At 39.9% G+C, this 24,033-nt stretch overlaps 1 protein-coding gene across 3 annotated transcripts in view; it reads left to right on the top strand.

Moving 5' to 3' along the window:
• cdh8 (cadherin 8) overlaps window positions 1–24,033 on the top strand; it is a 103,277-nt gene that overhangs the window by 71,181 nt on the left and 8,063 nt on the right. Inside the window, exons 4-8 of one of the 3 annotated variants that reach the window (XM_030048493.1) lie at window positions 3,035–3,202; window positions 3,606–3,793; window positions 10,912–11,159; window positions 22,591–22,723; window positions 22,878–22,891. In XM_030048493.1, the coding sequence (XP_029904353.1) occupies window positions 3,035–3,202; window positions 3,606–3,793; window positions 10,912–11,159; window positions 22,591–22,723; window positions 22,878–22,891 (751 nt within the window). Of the gene's footprint in view, window positions 1–3,034; window positions 3,218–3,605; window positions 3,794–10,911; window positions 11,160–22,590; window positions 22,728–22,877; window positions 22,892–24,033 lie in introns of all 3 variants that reach the window. The other 2 variants (XM_030048491.1, XM_030048492.1) reach the window with 2 other exon arrangements.

Genomic DNA, 24,033 nt, shown 5'->3' with positions numbered 1-24,033 from the left:
TATGGCCATACAGTTGAATTTTCCTGCTAGCAAGATACTGAAAGAACAAATCTATGCACGTATGACACAGATTTGACTTGGGGCATGTGACCCCCGCCGTGTATGGGACAGAGTCTGAGAGATTCTCATCACTTAATTATAATGACTATATAATAGCTGCACTAAGCCATCATATGAATTCCTGAGTGCAGGAAGACGCTGGTGAGGTGAACAGAGTTGAGGAACTATGATCGCAGGCATCAGTGTGATGCAAAAGCAGAAAGGTATGCAGGATGAGTGAGCGACTGAGAGCCTTAGTGGAACAGAATAGAATAGAACTGTATTGTCCACAAATGGAAATTTGCCTTCTGCTTTGCATGCTGTCTAGTTATCAGAGTTACGTCATGGGCATGGTGGATGTCCGTGTAACAATGAAAAAAAATAACAAAAATTGGCCTACCACAATGGTTTCCACTCTAACATTTGTGGCAGTACTAAAATTAATCATGCAGTGTGTGCATGATTGTATTGGCATTGTTAAAGAAAATCGCTGGATTTTGGTGAGAAAGTGTTACACATAGCAGTTACACTGATTCCTGGTCTTGGAGATGCTGTACTCGGTTCAGAGTGTTGCTTTGTTGTTGCTCTTCACATTTCAGCAGCCATTACAAAGAGCAGATACACTGTGAGGCTTGTTAACATGAGCAATGATCTACCTATATGTGGCTAATAACAAGAAATATGCATACTGGTGGTATAAACAGTGTTTTATACAGTACGCAGTGTAGGGTGGCTCATCCATGAAAGATTTGATACACAAGGCCTCAGGTATTTAAAAATGTCATCAATATAATGCTCTGGAGAACCTCTGCAATAAAATGTATTTAGAACTATAAATTTAGAAGTTATGTTTATGTTGATTTAAAAGTGAAAAACAGTATTCACCAGTGAAAGGTTAAGAAAGCAAGGCATTTTATATATTTTAATTTAAATATGTGATTAATCATGATTAATTCATGATTGTCTGGTGATTCATGTGAATTAAAAAGAAATCACTTGACAGCCCCCCCAAAAATAACGGTAATTGTAGAGACACTTGTTTTCCATGCACACAAGACAGAGAACACAACAATATACAAAGGTCAATTATGAACTTCCTATTGACTACCTGTGACTTAAACAACAAAAACCAAATCAAACCAAAAAAAATTTGGTTTGATTTGTTGGTTGGTTTTGGTTTTCTATATTTATTTAGTTATATATGCTGATGGAAGGAAGAGTAAATAAACAATCACAGTTTTGGAGACCACACACACACACACACACACACACACAAGAATTCATATTGTTCCAACAGCAAGGTCTAATGAATTCCAAGGCTTAGACATAATTTGTATAAGTAAACAATTTGTAACCTGTCTGGGGAGCAGTGGTTTATGGCACCACTGTGCCCAATCAGTCCAAACTGAACTGTGGTGCTGATCCAGTGGTCACCACATTCACCTTTTTTTATTTATTCATTCATTTTTGTGTGTGAAAGAATCTTGTGTTTCAGGCATTACTGCGTAGACCTGAATAATTTATCAACCTTTGGGAATGTAGTAATGGTAAAAACTAATAGCTGAATAGGAGGGAAAAATGAATCATTACCAGTTTAATCATACAATGGTAACATTGACACCACTGCACAACCACAAAATGTACAACGCATGCTGTGGAATAGCTATTGATTATATTACATGTCAAGGTTATGGGTCCCTGTGTGAATGACTGACTATTTTTCTAAAAGTAGTCAACTCTTTCCTTTCATGTTGTCTAAATCCTTTTTACAAGCATTGCTGCATGTGACCTCCAAAAGCAAAACTGCCCTTAAAATTGTACTAACCCTTCAAGCAAAATCTGTCCCGTGAAAAGAAAATGCAAGCATAGTCAACATCCTAACCCCTCCCATGTTTTCTCATCATATTCTCGCAGATTCTCATTGTCTGAGGCAGCTCAGGACCAAGGCAGGGTGTCATGCCAAAGCCTGGCTTTTATGAGGGGTTTTATATTCATTTGATGATCCTGCGGGCTTCTGTTTCCTGAGTGGATTATCCGTATATGCCGGTGCTGAGCCCTTTTTATATTCAGAGCTGTGGCACAGTCAATAAGGTCCATTCTGCATACAATATTCAAGATTATACAAGACAGACAGCATAATTCACACTCAATCAGAATACAAATGACTGCAGACAGCGGAACAACACATTTGAAAACAAACAGCTGATTTTCAGTGCCAGAGCTGAGCTTAGTCGTGACCACCCCGCCAGGTCCCACTTTCTCTGAAAATAAATGCATTAGGTGATTCTTTACCTCCACTTGAATTTTTGGTACAGAGTCCTTGCTTTTTTGAGTCACAGATCTAAAATAATGTGTGTTGTCTACAGAGGTTGCATCATTCACTGAGCAGCAGAAATGGGAGAGGAAGGTTATTGTGAAGGTCACTGAACGCCTCGCTTTTTGCTTGCTTGTGCATACCCACATGTGTGCCATTACCGTGATACAGGGGTCCCACGGGTCCTGGAATTTCTGGAAAGTCATGGAATTTTTCAAAGTCTGTTCAAGACAGGGAACGTCAGGGGATTTTATAAATTCTTGGAACAAGTAATGGAATTTCATGGAATTTTGTCAGCTTCAATGTAAAATAAGTCAGTGATGGAATGTTTATTTTCTACTGTGTTTGCATTATGCTCACTTCTCCTGATGTATCCTGGAAATAAGATATTGAATGCTAAGTAGCTGTTTTGTTAAATAGAATAAAACAGAATACATCTATCTATCTATCTATCTATCTATCTACCTATATATATATATATATATGTTGATATAATTCATGGATATTCAATATTTTAGTCATGAAAAGTTATGGAACAGTAAGGCAATGTTATATTTAACATAGACTGGGAACCCTTGTTTATGTTTACAGTTTAGCATTTATTTATGTTTACAGGTGAGCATTTATTTGAATTACTATGCTGTCTGCTAACTGCTAACTGTTAACCGTCTCTTCCATCAGCAACCATAAAGATTGCTCTACATGGGATGGATCGAGAAATGAGAGAGGAGTATCTTGTGGTTATCCAGGCTAAGGACATGGGAGGTCACATGGGTGGCTTGTCTGGGACCACAACAGTCACCGTCACACTAACCGACATCAATGATAACCCTCCGAAGTTCTCTAAAAGTAAGAAAACTTCACGTCCCTGAATATTCCTATCAAATAAATGTTCAGCAATACCATGAAGGAAAAAAAATACACGATGAAAGTTAAAGTCCTGCGTTCAGATTTTTAATTAAGTAAGAAATTACTGAAGCATTAATTTGCAACAGGCATTATAATGTTGTAGCTCCAACGGCTCCATGTACTGTTGGCTTGTTAACACTCATAATGCATCACATTTGATGTTTTGCATGCAAAAGTTTATTCTGCAAAGTAACTAGTAACTACAGCTGTCTGATAAATGTAGTGCAGTACAATATTTACTTCTTTAATGTAGTGCAGTAAACAGATAAAATCTCACCAAATGGAAATACTTGAGGAAAATGAACTGAGGTGCTTTACACTTGAGATGTTTGTGTCTTTTTAGGTTTGTATGAGTTTGTGCTTCCTGAGGACTTAGCGATTGGAAAACCAGGTGGCAAGGTGAAGGCAAATGACAGAGACGTTGGTGAGAATGCCAAGTCAACGTATAGCATCATCGAGGGAGATGACCGAGGCATGTTCGAGATTTTTACGGACTCACAGACTCAGGAAGGGATTCTCCGACTAAAGAAGGTAACAAGTGGTCACTGTCTTGAAGAAAACACACACACACACACACACACACACACACACACACACACACACACACACACACACACACACACACACACACTGTTATACTGTTGCCAGTATATCAGTATTACAGTATAACAACCTCAGCAATGTGTCCCATGGAAACTGATGGTTAGTGATGAAATATGCCAGTCTTGCACCCATTTAAACTATCTATCTGTTCTGGGCAGTGGCTACATATAAAAAACACATGCAAGTTTGGAGCAAATTGCAATATTTAAGTTTCACTTTTGTTTTCATAGCTGAGAGTGCATTGCTCTCTGAGAGAGAGCATAGCATAATGAAGACCTGAAAGGGATTGATTCATGCCAACTTTATAATCTATACTTGGACCCCACACTGGGTCAGGCCAGAAGTGGCAAGTGAGCAACATGACAGAGGACTAAAACGATCATAAACATATTATAATGGGAAACCCTGAAAAATGTATTCTTATTATAATGAAATGTGTGTGTGTGTGTGTGTGTGTGTGTGTGTGTGTGTGTGTGTGAGAGAGAGAGAGAGAGAGAGAGAGAGAGAGAGAGAGAGGGAGAGAGAGTAAGAGAGAGAGATAATGGGTGAATGGCATTGTAATATGACATTGTAAAATGGGTAAAGCACCCACAGAAATGCAGTCCATTTACCATACGAACCTGAGCAGCCTGTGATGCTTTATAACAAAGAAAACCAAAGGGAGGAGAATGGCAAAAGATCTAATATGCAAATCTAGCTTCCTCTGGACAGATCACTCCCGCACTGTTGTTTAGGAGATTATATTTGATTCACACAACTTTTTAAAAATGTATGTATTAATTAATTAATTTATTTATTTATTTTCATTCCCTCATGGCAAATGTGTCACTTTGACTAGACATTTATCCTGGAAAAAGGCCAAATCTATTGCATCTCAGTTAGGGGAGACTGCTTAATTACACTTCCACTTTGTACTTTGGGCTGATAATGCAGCTATTTTTACATAAACGTCTAGACTAGTGTAGCTTTAGCTGTTTTAGATCAGTGCAAAGTGCTTGCATTTTGTAAAAAAGGTGTAAGTTCAAGTTTGTTTATTTATGCAGCCCTATATCACAAACAATTCTCAAAGGTATTTTCAGAAAATGAGCCCAAAATTAACAAATCAACAATGAGTCAGAAGAATGAAGTCAGAAACCCAGAAACAAGCATGACTACAGCATGGCTCAGCCTACACATCAACCCAAGCCTTAGGCTCTCCACAACATAAAAGGAAAAAGAAGAAAAGAAAACCTTATTGAGTTAGATCTCACTGATATCCTTTACTTTACTTCAAACATACTGTAGATAGCTGAACTATGAGGGAACTTAAAGCTGCATATTGTTGTACAAACTGCTATGCACTTCCACTTTCATATTTAAAAGTTGCCCAATGCAATCAAAGCCCTGTGTTGCTGAACCCTGGGCAACTCCATTGGAGCGGTTGCTGGTTAATTGCCTTGCTCAAGGGTGCATTGACAGTTGCTATTCAGGGAGGGGAGAGAAATACTCATTAAATTTGTTCATCTAGATATTCCCGGATGGTTTGGGGAAACAAACTGAAAACTTGACTGTCATAAGTCTGGCTCTCCAACCTTGAGACACATATCACCCATAATAGTATGATGTGATGCTGGTGAGGGCAAGTGCTCAAATCAATAACATTGTTTTGATCAGATAATTGTAAAGGTATGACAGGGGTGATGACTCATTATACTCTTGGTGGCAGATAGGGTAATTATCTCAGCATCTCAATGACAACCAGGGGTGTAGTTTCAGCAAAAGCCAAGGTATGGCAATGTCACATGACACCACAGAAAACTCGAGAAAACGTCAACTTACCTAAAACTGTGTTTAAAAGCCGAGTCTAAAAGCTGAGTCCATTTCACATTTTGGCAAATTAAGGTTGGTTGGTCTCAATTAGAAGCCAGGTATAAATTAATTGTTTTTGCTGTTACCATGTAATGCAGTGTTTTTCTTTTATGATCATTTTCAATCAATCAATCGGTACATTATCAGGTAGCCTCATTTATAAAAGGTAATTCATATTTACTGCTTTAAATAAACAGTTTGATAGTATCTCCCCTCTTTGCTGAGCAAGACTTTTCTACAAAAGGAATTAAAGGCACGGCTGTTACAGACGCTTGTCCCAAATACAGGCTAGATGTATTCAGTGACTGAAGCAAATAAAAGCCTGGGCTATTAATTGACATTTTAAGGTGTTTACTGCATGAGTCAGGCTTTGACCAGCCAGAACAGAGGGAGCTACTGTGCTATTGAAAACTGTTTTAACTCACATCTCACTCTCTCTCACATTCACAATTCTTAATGTTTGCATTCAGTGCACATGTTAGTAGTGAAAACACCTTTCATGTATCTATTTTGGTGCATATTTCAGTACCATGGGAGCACCAAGAGCAGAGGTATAATTATCATTAGTCATATATTTATACTTCACAGAAAATAAAGAAATGCATTGAAATATATGCTAATTTGTAGTAGGTAACCAGCGGTGTTCAAAACATAGCAAAACAACAGGTAAATTTGGTACAAAAATAAGTGAATTATTTTAGTTTCAAAGTACTAAGGTCTGATCATGCAGTGTGATTTCAGTCTTCAATAACATGTTTGAAATAATTTGTTCTCAGAAGAATCACCAACAGTAATGAATATCATTTGTACAGGCTGTTGGACAGCTTTGCAAAATGCCTCCATAATACCCAATCATGGAGGAGCAAACAAGTGCACTCATATTCTCTAACGGCCATATTATGAACCATCAGAGGCCTACTGTCTTCTCTTTTTTCCTACTTTATTTGCTTATTTTTATGTCACTAAGAAAAAAAAAAAAAAGATTCCAAGGTATAGGTATAGTAGCTGCCATCCTTGCCACACCCAGCTGATGTCCACAATGTAATACCAATATTTTCTCCATAATAAAAGCCGGAGAGGTTTGGGCCTGGGTATCATTCCTTGCCTCTAGATATTTAGAGCATTCAATCCCGTATTTTGCTCACTACTGAAGCATGTGTGAAATTTACATTAGAAAACCCCATTGCATTTTAATAACGCTGTGACCTGCAAACAAGTCTAGACACAGCTGTATCTCAAGGACATCTCTGCAAAATCAAATTGAGATTTCACAGTAGGGTATCAAAGATAGCAAAGCACACACTATTTATATATTTATATATGCATATATTCTATGTACTAAGTCCATACATCCTCTGCTTGGTAGAAAATGTTTGCATATATTGAATCATGCACATGATTGATGGATAGATGTTCTTAAATCTTGAGTCATGGTTGATTCAGTGTCTTGAGTGCAAAGCTATACATCACTCAAATGTTGAATGCCATTGCCTTCTGAAGTAAAATGACATTACCCCAAGGACAACTAGCGTGACTTTGCCAAACTGTGAACAATGAACTGCGTGGGAGGTAGAATGTATAAGAACTATGGCAATCTGCTGGGACTAAAATTCACCGCCACTAAAGAAAACACAAGTGCTGGAGAACAAACTCGACACAAAGTCATAAAATATCTAACTGTTGACAAAGCAAATGTCAAATGTGTTAGTCTTTTAGGCAACCTCCACTTCCGTGTCCCAGGGAGAGCCTTGAACTTCCCAACTCTACTCCTTTTTCTCTCTGTGGCCCTGAATTGGTTTGCCTACATCAGTAAAAGGGTGATAGATGATACTGTGTGAGGAAAACAGGAAGGCATCTGCCTACACTGTTCACACCTACTCTCTGTGCACCCTTCCAGACGGCAGCGTCTCGAGTTAAAACAAGTTGAAAGAAGCAGTTGCTTGCTTTGGCTCTTTTGTTTTAAATCTTGACCAACTTGATCCTCCAACTGGCCTGGAAGAACAAAGCATTAAGTGTAGCTACTTCACCAAGAAACCCTGTCCCTGTTAACAGCTGTATATGGATCTATAAACTGCCATCTAACATGGAATTCAAATTATTAAAGATCCTTTGCGGCAAGGTTAAAACATATTGATCTAACAGAGGCTGGAGAGGCACAAACCAGGGGAGAGATTCTTTGCTGTTTGGGTTTTAAGCTTTTTATCTGCCAGCCCCCAGGCCTGTCGAGGGATGTTAGTGGGATGCTGAGCTTTCACCCCGGCAGCCAACGCTGAACTTTGATGTCTCTAAATGGCCTGTGTATACATAATGATTTGATGCTAAGGCTTGTGGGAGATTGAAGAATGACACAGTTGGGCTGTGAGATGGGGGATGTCGGTAGTGGGTGTTAACATAGGGGAAACAAAAAAAAATCTCCTACTGGTTGAGTGTAATTCCAGTGTCCCACTTTTGAAATTTTGCCTCATTCAGTCAGGGTCTGTGTAACGTGGGCCTAAAACCGTGTCGTCTAGTGGGACCACATGAAAATATATAACTGGTTTGTAGCTATGACTCCAAAGTCTGTGCATGAAACTCTCACTTTCCAGCAGTACCTCTACAACAGTGCCAACGTGCATACTAATAAAAATCGAAATGTCTTTCCCTGGATTACGTAGTCAACTGCTGTGTGCGTTTATTGAATTAATAATTTGTCTGTGTCAAAATATGCCTTCTAATCTGATTCCATGGCTAGAGTATTAGGCCAGATACTCTTTCTGAATATCATTATGTTACACTGAGCAGCCTGCATGGATAGTTTCTGATTTTATAATTGATAATGTTTTCTGGGAAAATAACAAAGTTGTTCAAATCTAACAAGGGTGATCAAAGTAGTTGTTTACCATCATATATTCATTAAAGCCCGTTCAGAAGGGTTTTGTGTAATTACTTATGCCACCAGTGGTAGCCTCCCCCGTCTTTTCCCCTCTCTGTTAGGACACTGGAAACCATAATGAGTTGTGTCTGCCTGCTGACATTGGTGGAAATATACTTGAATATTTTGACAATAAAGAAGCACTAGGCTATATAAATAACAAGCTATTTCACTCAGTTTTATTTTAGAGGACTTAGCTGTGCACTTACTGGGGCAAAGGTAAAAAATACTCAAGCGCTTGGTTAATTTTTAAATTAAACAGCATTAGGATTTTGTGTAGCTTCCAAAATCACTCTGCTTAAGGTTTGGGTTTGGCTCCTTTTTTTAGCTCATTTCATCAAACCAATAGAATCACATATGGAAGCAGATGATTTTTTTTTTTTTTTTTTTTTTTTTAGTTCCATCTTATTGCACTTACAACTATAATCTCTGAAAGAAAAAATGTCTTATTAAAAATGAGAGTACATGCATACAGTTTTTTTTTTTTTTTTTTTTTTTTTTTGAGTATACAAATTTACGCCCCAAAGATACAGCCTTTCACAAGCACATAGAAATAAATCTACTCTGCACTTACTTTCACCTCTGCTGACTAGCAATCAGTTATTCTGCTTTTGGAGCCTTTAAATAACTTTCAAATAATGGTTCATATTAAAACTTAGGGATTCCATGACTCCCTCTCTCCATTTCCATGTAATGATTTTGACCATCCAGCCACAACCTTGTGCAGGCTCTCACTCTCCACTACCCTCGCTATTAAAGTGGAATCCTTTGGCTCGGGGTCCAGCCACAGACGGCAAGGGGAGGGAGCAAGAGAGAGAGAGAGAGAGAGAGAGAGAAAGAGAGAGAGAGAGATAGAGAGAGAGAGAGAGAGAGAGAGAGAGAGAGAGAGAGAGAGAGAGGATGTGGGGGAGGAGAAGAAGGGGGAGGTTAATAATGAAAGCGTTCCAAATAGCTTCTCCTCCAACCGTGGAGGAGTGCTGTGGGGTTTTGGAGAGGTTGCAGGGGCTTCAGTCGCTCTGCTGGTGCCCTGGTGCCAGCGGTGTGGAAGTCAAAGTCCTGAGTCTCCTCCCTGTCCCCCCAGCTGCTGCTGCTGGTTCACAGCTGGACCCCTAAAGCCCCACACCCCGCCCCTTGAGCCCCAAGCACTGGCCCAGCCTGACCTTAGGGACTCCTCGTCTCTCTCTAACTGAATACATTTCTCTTTTTGTTCGTCTCTTCACTCTCTCTCCCCAAGCCAGCTCCTGTCCCCTCAAGCGGCAAGGCCCAGTTTTGATTTCCCTATAAATCCTGGTTATGGAGCGTGGAAGTGACTTGATCCCATTATTCTAGTAGTATGAGAGCAACCAGAGGTGATTCAGAATGAAATTGTGACAGTCTTAGGTGTCCTTGGAGATACCAACAAAACACAATAGTGATTTTTTTTTTTTTTTTTTTGTTAGTAGTTGATAAAGGAAATACTTTGTAGTAATTAAGCGGACATTTCATTACACAGTGTAATCTCCTGTTTAAAATGTTGGTTTTTCTCTGTGGAACATTTCACCTTTTGTTGATAGTCTTGAATAAGCATTTGCTGTCATTCATTTTATGTGGGCTGATTGTGATACCAATATGTCACTGAAAGCCTTTGCAGGAAGAATTGCATTCCATTATGGTGCCAAAAGACTGAAAAATAATATTTTCAGGATGCACAAACACAAACATAAAATTGCATTTATAATGACTGATTAACAAATTTAAATCAAACTGTGTTCTTGTTTAATGAATATATATGTATGTGAGCTTTCCAAGAACAGATGCCATGTTAGCAAAGTTAAATATTATTACACACACACACACACGCGCGCGCGCACGCACACACACATGTCCCTGATGTAAGGTGAGGATATTGCTAATATTCCATGTTGTCGTCTATGCTTTGACCTGTAATTCTGGCTCTTTGAAGATGCCTATCTCAGAAAAGAGCAAAGTTCATCAGATCTGGATCAGTGGGAGCATGTTTGGTTTTACATTAACTGTGAGAGACAAACAGGAAGGATAAATGCTGCATTTCATTATTGTTGGGTGTGATGGGCTGAATGTCAGGAAAATAACATTACATTCAAGCTACATCGAGGGAAAAATATTGATGTTGCTAATACTAACAGGTTTTCTAATGTCAAGTACTAAACTGGACTTTGATAAAACCTGCATGACCTTGCAACTAGGAACTCAGACTTATAAAGCTGTTTGATGAGCGATTATTCTTGCGTCATATTCACTGACTATTTCTCTCTTTGCCCCCCTGCAGCCTTTAGATTTTGAGACCAAGAGAGCCTATACACTGAAAGTTGAAGCCACCAACGCCCGGTTTGAGCCCAGCAGCGGCGGGCCCTTCAAAGACACAGCCACAGTGAAGATTGTGGTGGAAGACTCTGACGAACCCCCAGTTTTCTCCAAGTCCATGTATGTTCTGGAGGTGAACGAGAATGCCCCCATCAACACTGTTATAGGAACAGTCACCGCCCGGGACCCAGACGCCACAGGGAGCCTTGTGAGGTAAGAGGCTGGACACAGTTGTCAGCTACTGACAAACCATGCTGTTTCTTGGGGCTGAGTTGGTAGTTTTTGGCACCAAATGAACCAGGGTGGTATCACAAATACCAAAACATGTTGAGGTAAATAGTAGCAGCTTTCAATACTTCTTATTGTTCTGGTGCAGCCAAACTGTAACCAGAGAGTGCCTTTTCTCAAACCCGAACAGCACTGCATGATTTGGTACAGGTGACTATCTCAGTCCTGAGCAGTCTACCCAGGGGTGGAAGAAGGAGTCTGATATACAAAACAGAGCAAAAATCAAAGATTGGTAGTGCCCTCTCCTTGATAACTGATCATGTATTATAATTTTTGTATGTTTTTGTGTGCAAATACATGCAAACGGTGCTGCTACTGCTCCAAATGCTTTTGCTCCACCTTTATGTTTGGAATTTAACAAACAATTAAACACTGTAGGAATATGCAGTAATCAAAATGATTACCTTTCACATTATTAATAACAGTAAATATACCTATATTTTTTAGAGAAGCATTTGTATAGATTGCCTATTTTAACGTCCTTTTGGTCTATTGTGTTGTTTTAGTATGGCTTTTGTAATTTCCACTGCTTCCACTTATTTTAGTTGTTCTTACTGTAACATTGCTTTTACCTTTTATTCTTTTATTGCAATTGTTGCACTTTGAGATCATTTATTTGATGTAAAGTGCATTATAAATTAAATTTATTATTATTATTATTATTATTATTATATTTCAAACAGTTCTCCCATTGAAAAACACCTTCTCACTGTGAAGAACACAGCTGAAAGACTCCTTTTTTTCATTTTCTTTCTTTTGTCTTTTTTGTTACCTAATGATCTATAATAATAATAATAATGATGATGCTGATAATGAAAAAAATTATATGTGCAATTTTTTAATTGAATAGTTAACAAAATGGGTCTTAAGGAATTTGTTTTGGCACAAAAAAAAAAAAAAAAAAGATACAAAACACCACTATAACGTTATGTGTAACTGGTCAAGCAAGCAATGGATGAATCAAGCACCTCACTCTGCTGTTGCCTACCTTTGTGAATCCCCTTTTTTTTTTACCACCCTTGTCTGTCTGATGAAACCATTTTTCTCTGGTATGAATTCACCACATTGCACATGATAGGTGACTGTGCACAAATGGCCTTACAATCAACCAGCCTGGTGTTTGATATTATTTTACTTGGTCTGTTTCTCTAGTTCTTCCACGTCTCTCTGCCTTTCTGTCTGCTCTTTTAGTTGACTCTGAAACACACAGAGCCCAGGTACCTCAGCCTTTTGGCTCTAGACAATGGGAATCCACACTTTCATTTGACCAGGTTTTGATGTTGCTGCGTCACCACACAGAGATATCACTGGTTATATATATTTATATGTCTGAGAAATCGATAATGTCAAATCTGTTACATGTTTCACCATGGGCTAATGTTAGTTTTCGTACTGGAGGAAGTGATGGTAGCTTCATTGTATTCCATTTGTTGGGTCTCCGCCCTTTCTCTTTCACTTCTTCTACTTTTCCTGGCAATTGGCAAACAGTTGAAGGGTTTGTTACTCCCACCCATTGGTCTGCAAGTGGAACTGTCCACTCTGCTTGTTCTATGCGGTGATGATCCATTTTTCTAGTTTCATTTTCCAGCCAAGTTGGGCGAGTCAGGTCCAGGAAATGCCTCCCATAGAGTCTGACAGGTTTGATATCTGTGTACTGGCTAACTACATAGTATGTTTGACCTAGTGAGGTACTGTGTGGGGGTCTTGTGTCTCCTCCTGCAGGACATGACCATCTAAAAGCTCGTGTCACTCTGTAGTCTTCTAACTAAGATCTTCACCCAGTGTAGCCATATTTCACACTTACAACGTGAACTACAAAATAAAAGTCCCCATTTACTGCACTCGGATTTTGCAAGCCAGTCCCAGTAAGGTTGATTGCCTTCTCAAAAGTGTCTTAAAAATAATGGATTTGTACAGAAGTCAGGGGACCAAATGCCAATACTAATATATTCGTACTAACTGGTGCCAATATATTTTAAAAAACACCCAGTGATATTTTTTTATTATTATATTTGGATTTCTGGTAGTGCTTTTGAAAAATGGAAGATGCTATTTAGTGTAATTTCAAGAAGTGATGTCCAGGACAGCTTAACATTTCAGTCTTTTCCATGGTATAATGAGTTCTGTTTAATAAAAGGGTTGACACTGAGGCATGCAATTATCTCTCTTCCTACCTGTAACCTTTGAAAACAGTGGTTGTGTCTTTGGCTGTGTGGAAGCGAGTCGGCGATTGCTCTCGTTTCCCCAGAAGCCAGGTGTAATAAAAGTGGACATCAAGGTGGAGGCAGCACAACTTTTCTTTCAGTGTGTGACCGGCCCCGCTATATTCTCCACTTGTGTGACTTATTCTTGGAAATACCACAAGGGCACCTTGAGGATAGGTTATACAGGCAATTTCTCTCCCTCCATCTTGGCATTTCATTAATTCTCAAGCGACTCGCCGACCGCATTCCCGGGACAACACTCAACAGGTTGTGTGTAATTGCATGGTGAACAGAGAGCAAGCTGGGTTTCTTAGATTGGCTCAGGCGAAAGCAGGGCCAGTTCATTCTGCTGTTTTCTTTTTTTTTTTTTTTTTTTTCAGCAGCATCTTCATGTTTAGTGATGAGATTGCCGGGAGGAATTGAGCACTAAAGTTGCATGGTATACCTCCCCTGATAAAAAGAGAACGAAATTTCATGTAGAATAACATCTTCAGCTCTTTTCTGACCTCATTTCTAGTCAAGGTGCTGTCGTCTTTGGCAAGGTTCATCTGATTTTTTAATTTTTTTTTAATTTTACATTTTATTTTACACATTTTACAAGTTGTTCCAGTGTTTTACTCATTTTGTGTTTTACAGTAGATCTAAGATCTAAGTGCTACTTAATATTCCACTTTGATGTGAGATCAAATTGCTCCTGAATAATGTGACTTACAAATTCACAACCTTCTTTTTTCTCAACTGCAGATTAAAGATAGTCTTATTTGAATGTCTTTTGTCTTATTCACCTCCTTATGGACTATTCAAAGAAATAATAACTATATAATGAGGCAGTGTGTATACAGATGGCAGCACCCTGCTTTACTGACATCTTTTCACATATCTCTAAAAGGCCAAGATGTCAGCATCCTCCTTTGGCAATTGTTAAATGCTCTGAGTGCAATATTGTGTGGGTTGACTCAAATTAATTCAGGAGGCCACCATCTTTATGCACCAGATCTTTGGCTTCCTTCCTATAGTCGGTTGTGTGTTTTTTTTTTTTTTTTTTTTTTTTTTTTTTTTTTCCTTAGGTCACTTGCTGTGCCCTGGTGCAAACACTTACCATATTCATTATGCTTTTTTAATTTGTTCCTGGTACAATTTTGTGGAGAAGCTGAGTTTAGAAAGTATTAACTCAAGGGTATTGTGTGACTGCAAGGCCAAAAAGTCCCCTACAATCTGAGACATTGTGAAGCCTCTGCAGAATCCACTCAAGAGCTGTTACAGTAGTTTTTCAAACAGCCCTCTCCCAGACACACAATTTTATTCATACAGAGGAAGGGCTGCTGAGTTTATACATGCAAGTGGCTAATAGAATGTTACATTAATAGTCTGCCAACTCCAATGAAGACACTGATCATGGGGTGGAGGGTGGGGATCTGGGGGGTTCAGACTCGTCAAAAATAAGGTTGAAATTGCCCTGACACACAGCTAGACATTTTCCTGCCAGTTTGCGTTTTGTCACAACAAATTGCTTTACCACAACATGTGATTTTCTTTTAAGTCCAAGCATACATTTTTCCCAGCAGATCCTCAAGATGTGTGTGATCTATCACAGATGTCAAGTGTTTTCTTTGTGGGGGATGAGATGAAACAAACTATTGCCATAGAGGGCTTAATATGATGCATTACTCTCAACAAAGACCATTTGATTTTACTTCTAGCCAGGGTTTGTGTTTGCCGGTAACCATGAGTTTTGGGCCGCTAAAATGATTACAGTCTGGAAGATTTTAATCCTCGCAGACATACTGGCTTGACAGAAGGCTGCGGCCTAAATAATGCCTCATACACGATCAGAGGAATGCTCTAATGATGGAAAATCTGGACAAATGCAAGGCTAGGCAATTAGGCAAACATTTAGACTCAGAGATTTGCAGCAGGATGTTTACATAGGCTGTGGTCTTGCAATTCGTATCCAGAAGAAACAAAAATTGTTATAGAAAAAAAAAAAAGCAGAAACATGGCTGTTTAGAAACATGGAATGCAGTATGCTCTGGATTTTAACACATGCCACAAAAATAACAATTTTCATAACCATTTTATTATCTTTATTTCACCATAATGCATGCAGCAGGTCAAACTTTTGTTTGTTCGTTTTTTTTTTTTGTTTTGTTTTGGGTTTTTTTTTTTCTTTTTTCAGATGATTAGCCAAAAACTAGGTACAGTGGTCCCTCGTTTATTGTGGGGGTTACGTTCTAAAAATAACCCGAAATAGGTGAAATCCGCGAAGTAGTCAGCTTTATTTTTTACAATTATTATAGATGTTTTAAGGCTGTAAAACCCCTCACTACACACTTTATACACTTTTCTCAGACAGGCATTAACATTTTCTCACTTTTCTCTCTTGTTTAAACACTCTCAAAGTTCAAACCTTCGTAGAAAAATAAGTCCAGTATTATAGAATGAACGCATTCTGTACTGTACAGGACACATGGCATGGAGGAGATTGATTGCCAATGGTCTACAGTCCCTTAGCCAATCAGGACGCAGAACACAATGCGCGGGCTCTCCCTTAGCCAATCAGGACGCAGAACACAATGCGCTGTTAAAAAAAAAAAAAAAAAAAAAAAAGCATGCAAAATTGCACTAAAAAAATCCGCGAAACTGCGAGGCCACGAAAGGTGAACCGCGTTATAGCGAGGGACCACTGTAATTTTAATTATTTGTCCAGGTTCTTTCAGCTGCAAAAGAAACAAAACAGTCCTTGTGAGCACTCGATTGGCTTTACACTTGAATTACCTGAGAATGTGACCTGTTGATCAGTCTCCACATTTGCTGCCTCATTCCCTTTAACTTAACTTTGTGTCTCTCTCTTTCTCTGTTACATGCCTCTGTGTTTTTCTCTCATGCTTTTCTGTTTCAAAATTGGAAAGTGATTAAAAAAAAAGGGAGAGAGAAGGGAGAGCTGTAGTTAACACAGGTGGGACCACGGTGGGTCGTGGCAGCAGTAATAGCAGCATTAGTGTGGACATGGTACTGATCTCCCACATCTGAACAGGCTCTTGAGTAAACTGCTCTGATTGGAAACGCTCTCCATCTCGAGCCCCCGATCAGACTGGACCCGACTAGTGGAGAAGTCGAAAGCACTCGGGGCGAGTGCTGTGGTGGGCCGCCATGTCCTCTGCATTCAGGAGACAAACAAGCCCTCAGCTGTACTTAATGCAACCAGCCAAACAAGGTTTCAGGTGCACTCCACTCCAAATACTCTTTCAGCCTTGCCTCTCTCAGGAACCTGTGCTCTGTTGTTTTCTACCTGACTGATCACAAGCAAACACGAATGTGACATTTGGCATTGCTCGGACAGTCACTCAGGTTGTTTGAGCCATCCAACTTCTCCTGCTGGATTTGTCACAAAATGTTCCTGGATTTTTATTTACTACTCTAGTGTGCAGTTAGATTGATTGCTCTGTGCAAACGTGACTCAGATCACAATGCAAAAGATGCATCCCGGTCCTGGATTTAAACCTAAAACCTACTTGGAGAAGCAAACTGGCTGATTGACTGTGTCAGCGCTATTCAGACAACTTCTGATGAATCATCACTCAAAGGCGTATTTCAATCGAAATTTGTGTTGAATTTTTGTTTATTTATCTTCTTTTTCACCCCCCACCCTTTTTTATTACTATTTCATTTTGCTATTTTCAGTTTTATCAATTTCTTATTGGTCTTAATCCTGCCTCCGGTTTCCCCATTGCAAATCGTTGAGATTTATGATAGCTTTTTCTCTGTCTCTGTTCATTACAGTTTGTTGTTGTATTTTTATGTGTTTCTCTCTCTCTCTCTGTGTGTGTGTGTGTGTGTGTGTGTGTGTGTGTGTGTGTGTGTGTGTGTGTGTGTGTTTAGGAGAGAAAGAGGGTTTTATTGTGTGTTACATTCATTTGTATTAAAGGTGCTACACAAATAAAGTATTTTTGAGTAATTGATTGATCTGATAACTATACATTAATTATAAAAGGCTGAATTTTGCTAGAGGATAGAGGCTAGAAATTTGATTATATGGAGCAGGGGTGTGGCAATATACCAGTGTTAATGATAACTGTAATATTTAAAAAATATATACTGATATTATGTAACAGTATGATACACATACACTCACACACACAAACATATACACACACACACACACACACACACACACACACACACACACACACACAGAGCGCACACATGACATGGTGACAGACTATTCTTATTCTTATTCTTTTTTTATTTTCTATAGATGTTGCAATAATATTATTACCGTAGTACTAAAGTACCGGCCATAATCACAAAGTGAAAACCTGATATTGTGACCGTCCTTATTTGGAGCTCATGAAATGTATTTATCAGTTTAAATCCTCCAGTAATCAATACAGTGAAGAACGGTTCCTGATGTTTAAAAATGTGGTAGTATCAGTAGTGGTGAAAGTACTACTAACAATAATAATTCTAAAAATAGTTGTATTTCGACTAATAATCCAATTAATAGTGCTAGTAGCAACTGTAGTAGTAACAGCAGAACTACTAACTGTAAACAGTGTCTAACATAGATTTGATTCCAAAAATATCTGTAGTGTGACAGGCTTTGCCAAAATCCTCGAAGGGTTTTATACAGTACATTTTTTTTCTCTTCATCTTCTTATCCAGTTTAAATTTTTGGGCAAGGTAACAACATGGATGTAAAGGTTTCTCATGTGAGGTAGAAGATGATCACAGCACTGAGGGGGAGTGAGCTACAGCTCTTGTTGAGTAATTCTATAAATCTGGTCTGTTTTTTTCTCTTCAGGCTTTCCTTCGCCGTTTTACCACAGCTGACAGCTGACATGTTGCATATGGTAATACAAGGAGTCATGTAAAAGGGATGGGTTTTAAAATGAATGGGAATTTAATGTCAGGTAGACCTTCCTTTCTGGAGGAACTTTTTTTTTCCTTTTAATATTTTTATTTATTTGTTGGGGTTGTAAATGAAAACTGCATGGCTGTGGGATCCAACCTGAATAAAATGTAGACTTACAACAGGACTGGTCAGCATTCAGGGGACAGCAAAATTAGTTCTACATCTGTGATCCTCCCAGCGGATTTACTGACCTAATAACAAGCAGGAATGTCATGGATGCATTTTGTTCTCTGTAGAAAAAAAAAAGCATTTGTTCTCAATCTTTTCACCCCTTCTCCCGTCTTTACACATGCAAGCACACACTCATCCATTCTCATACATTCACACATGCATGCACATTGCACATACAGTATATACACTGATGTGAATAAACACACACACACACAGGATACTCCACTGCTGCTCGACCTCTAGTGTCTCATATTGACATTATGCCATATAACTAGAGGTTACACAGAAATTTTTTGCATCTTCCAGGCACTGGCTCTGTCCTCCTGCAGCGAGAACTCAATGTAATACGTTGTTGGTTTGCATCAGCGTCAGTGCCCTGTTTCACTGCGATACCGAGTCTCTGTCACAGCAGCATTAAAGGTGCTCTAGGTTGTAAATGGTGGCAGATGTTGCAGATTGCAGCAGTGAGTTTGTTGTTGTGTTGCAGCTTGGCTCATCATTTCCTTCCAATTAGCTTTCAAGATCAGACAGCAGCGAGCTTCATTGTTGGCTGCTATTTCATCCATTAATTTTATCATTAAATACATAATTGGTGACATTTTCAGATGAATAAATGTCCATTTTGTTGCTCTGAGACTGAGATAACCCAGCTGTGGTTCAGACTATAGCCACTTCATGCAAGCATTACCATTTGCTGTTCTCGACAATTGGTCTTTGTCTCAACATGTGCAGCTGCAGTCCTGCGGTTTTGAGTGTGTGTTCACACACCTCTGAGAAAATGTGGAAGGCCGTCCCATGTCTCAGAATGCCCAAATACAGATGAACTTAATGGTTAATTGTTAATAAACCCGTACCCTTCCACGTCATGGTGGTATTTACAGAGTGTAACTTACAATTCATGCCAAAAGAAAGCAGTGGCATTTATTGGCGCTTCCATTTTTGGGTAGTGTGCCAGGTATAAACTGGGCAAGTGTGACCTAATTATGTGCTTATTTATTCAGAGCTTTATTTGCTAATGTATTTATTTATGATTTTGGCTGACCTTGCTCTTTTGGATCACTGATTGCATCAAATTCACATATTCACATATTTATTTAAAAATGTATCTTCTTTATGTCATTCTTGGGTTATAAACATCAGTAAATGTGGCTGCAGCTACTCCTTCATTTTAGCCAGTTCCCAAAACAATGCAAATCATTTTTGCTAAGTACAAAGACCACAAATGGGAGTATTGTGAAAAAGGCTTGATGTCTTGTAGCTCTTCCCTGCTACACAGGAAGTGATGTGTTTTATGTTTCCAGTTTCTTTGGAATAAACACAAGAAGAACTGGGTTAGCCACCATGGCTGAACAAATAAAGAAAATATAATCTCAAACTTCATCAACAAAAAATCCAAGGCATAAGACATCACAGTCCTGCCTGCACAGTTTGATTGACAAGTGGTTTGTAGAATCACCACCACAATGAATACTTAGCAACAAAAAATGAAGACAACAATGAAAACAATGATCTGGCAATATACCACTTTTAGTTATCTCAGCTTTCAGTTTCAATCTCTCACATTTAAGATATACAAGGATGAATGACGGATGTTGACAATTTAATTAGCTCATGTTCTAGCTACTAATCTATTTTTTTCATATAGATGCTTTGAGTATTTTGGGATATTGGTTCTGTGCCTTAAAACTGCCACACAGCTGTAAACAACTGGCCCAAACAGCCTTTATGTGATGTTACTTAACTGCTGAATTGAGGTCACTGAGGTCAGCCCAATGCCATTTAATGGCTTGGTGAAGTGTAAGAGAACTGAGGGTGAGCACACACACACACACCCACCCACCCACACACACACATACACACAATGCATGCACATTTGCGCATGCATGTACACCTACACACACACACTCATATCGCTCTGGAAAGCTACGCACGTACAACACTAGAGATCATTTTTTATTTGCTTTTAATTCTTTTCACATCACGTTGTCAGCTTGACTGACAGGTGGCAGAACATTTCAGGGTCTGTCTCCTTGCCTCCACGTGAGGCTGTCAGAGTTTGACTGGGATCCACTCAGTCTGCAGGAGAGAGGAGAGAGGCTGCTCCCAGGTGGCTCGCTGCTGTCTGCCTGTCTTGAAAGTGCTCTGCGTCTGCAGAGCGAGGGAGAGGGAGGGAGGAGAGTCCTTGCGGACCTCTCCCAGCCCGGCGTCTAGAGGATTTTACACCATTTCATCTCAAAAATGGAAATGTCACGGCTCGGTACATCTCCCCAACAATTGGAATCTGGGCCAGTGGTTTATTTATTTAATTTCTCTCCATTCTTGTATAAGCAGCAACCCCCTGACTCAGTCCACCCTTCATATTGTTGTTGTTGTGATTTTGTCTTTGTGTTTTATGGTGCTTTCTCTCAATTTCTCTCTCCATCGCCATATTGCTCTCTCTGTATTTCTCACCTCTCTGTCTCTCTCTGTCTCTCTCTCTCTCTCTTTCTTTCTCTGTCTTGCTCTCCCCCCCTCCTCTCTCTCTCTCTCTGGTGTAAAAACTGCAGGGTTCCTGTCAACAGGTCTCCACTGATAGGGATGAGCAGTTCCACTGTGAGATGGGATGAGACCCAGGGTTAGGAAGGAAGGGAGACAGGGTGAGCAGGGCTCCTGGTGGTAGAGGGACGTCTGCGTGGCGAAAGGGGTCGGGAAAGAGAACCTCTGGGAATTGGATAGGGGGATTGGATTAGAAATGGCTAGAGAAGCAGCTAGAAGGAAAAAAAAAAACTTTCTGACTTGTACTGAATAACAGTTTTAGGGAGAGTGGAAGAGAGAGGGCGGGAGGGAGAAAGAAAGAGGAACAGTTCAGTTTGTCCCCAAGTTATTTAAGCACTTGTGTGGCACATGGTGTAATTAGCTCACGTGAATCATTGGGGCCTTGTGCTTTGGGTGAGTAGGATGTTTATGACAGGCACACATAATGGCAAATGAAATGTGTGAAATGGAAGATGACCTGGGATGACAGATTCTTTTTTAGTCAGTTTCGTGTGGGCTTGTCCCTAAGAATTGGCGCCGTGCACGTTGCAACATGAAAGAGCAATTTCACAGTTTCAAGCGGCATCTGAAAAATTCACTTTTATGTCCATTCCAATTTCATACCCGCTGCTGGAGTTTTGGGGAGTTTCTTGACTTGCCACTGTATTTATGAAACTGTTCTATGCCACTTCATGTTTTGCTTAAAGTCCCAGTAAAGTGACATGAGAGTGGCCATCTGGAAGTATTTCTGTCTCCTTCACTCTCCTCCAAGACAAACTTCCCTGTCTTCCAAACTCCCCCAATTCTGATCTTTTTTTAAAGTCACCGTGTCACAAAGTCACTGTGCCACACTGACAGTCAACACAGTGAGGCGCATGGAAAATTTTATAAATGCATCCTTTGAAACGACAGCTGATAAATTTAGAGAAGTGTGCCGTTTGATTGACAAGGACTTGAACCTCGGTCTGACCACATGCACCGCAACGCCTGCCAAACAAACGCCTTGCAGTTTGGCTGAGGCGTCTAGCATCAGTCAGGGTTGCACATTTCAAACTGGTGAAAGGTCTGTCTCCATGTCGTTCATCATACCCCTCACCATCAACCCCACCCTCTGTAGTTAGGGATTCTGTGCCAATGCAGGACTGTTCCAACTCATTAATGCAAAGCCTTTGGGAGCCATTGAGTGCTGACAGATTCGAAACAGGGTTAACAACACGCCATCTCTTACCCTGACATAACATGTTACTAATGGTCTATTTGTAGGAGGAAGGTGTCACTGCCACGAGAGGAGGGACTCTCGGACCTTATCAGGCTTTAATACCTCCTGCTGCTGATGTGAAGGCCGTAATTATTCCTCAGATGATAATTACTGACTTCCTACTGTTTTTAATGTGCATTAATCTACAGGTCCCTCTTGATGGATAAGGCCCCATTAGCCACAACACCCAAGGGAGCATGTAGAATGCTTCATTGGTGTGGTTTTCAGTGGGGTGTGGCATGATTTGGTCTCCGCACGGTTTTCTGTTGAATATCTGATTTGTTTTTTTCTTGGTAGGTACTTCATTGATCGGCACACAGATCTTGAGAGGCAGTTCAATATCAATGTCGATGATGGGAAGATCACGCTGGCCAAACCACTGGACCGAGAGACCGACATGTGGCACAACATTACTGTGACCGCCGCAGAAGTCAGTAAGTAACTTCTCCTCAATGAGTGGCAATTTCCTGTTTTCAAAATGAAACCCCTCTGCAGCTGGACTCTCATTTTGGCAGACCAGGATATAAAAGTGGGAACTGTGTGGTAGACCTGAGTCTTCTGAACAACCTCATATGTTATTTCAGTCAAAGGAGCCACTGTAAAACAGTACGGCTCTTTGTAACCCATCGCATTTAATCGCTCCGGGAATATGGCACAAACAATTAGCGTTTGAATCCACAGAGGCATTAAATACGTTAATTTGCTGAGTTTTGATTGAATTAAACAGCTCAGTAGTCAATTTGTGGAAGTGCAAGAACATTAAGACGTATAAAATAAACAGTTTTAAAGACATGCTCCACAGTGGATTGCTCCAACGCCAGCATCCATTACAGATTAAAGAACATCTGCGAACCGCAAAACTCACTGACTACGTAGAAAATCTTGCAGGCAGAGTTACAAACAGCTCAAACCATATGTAAGGCTTTATTTGCATACAGATTGTTTCAGGGGGGCTGTATGTTGTGATAAAACTTAATGTACCCCTTAAAGCTATTGGAATAGAAATTTATACAGCTTGTAACTTTCTTTTTCTCCTCTTCTGCTTTCTCTCTCTATCAGTCTATGTCTGTCCTTAATCAAAGGAAACTCACATTAATTGTCAGACCGAGTGAAAGCCAAAACACAGTCACAACATTCTGGCTACGCAATGCAGCAGAAAAACCCCACCATCATAACAGTCTGTTGGAGAAATTGAATGTGTCTCATTCGATAAGGTGTTTGTCTTGTCATGTCTTGCACCCATACATTTAAACTGCGTTTTCATGCCCGTTGGCAAAGTAACTGCAGCTCGAGATAGTGGCATCTCTGAGCACACCTAATAGGAATTTACCAAAATAAATATGGCAGCTTGCTATTATTCACGGATGGGGAGGGGGAAGCGGGTGTCTTCTCTGGCGTGAAAAGGAATAGATGTGTTCCCAGTTCTATCCCAGTGCCATTTGCCACCCAAACGGAGGCGCGTTCTGCCGCCTCGCACCAGTTGACATCTGACTAATCAGATTCTATTCCCCGTCTGCTGCTGAGGCAAAGTCACTTTTGTCGGGGGGCTCTTACTTGCTCTCTCTCTCTCTCTCTGCCCTACTCTATCCATCTATCACTGTCTATCAGACTGTCAATTTCCACACTCCTCTCTGCTTACCTCTCTTTCATGGCTTGTCTCCTGGGCCCACCGGTGGGCATTTATTTCTGGGGCATCCTAAAATTATGTCCCCTTCCATGGCTTGGTGTTCCTGAAAAATA

This window comes from Myripristis murdjan, chromosome 3 (assembly GCF_902150065.1).
Source record: "Myripristis murdjan chromosome 3, fMyrMur1.1, whole genome shotgun sequence".
Lineage (NCBI taxonomy): Eukaryota > Metazoa > Chordata > Actinopteri > Holocentriformes > Holocentridae > Myripristis > Myripristis murdjan.
This window is presented reverse-complemented; position numbering and strand designations above follow the sequence as displayed.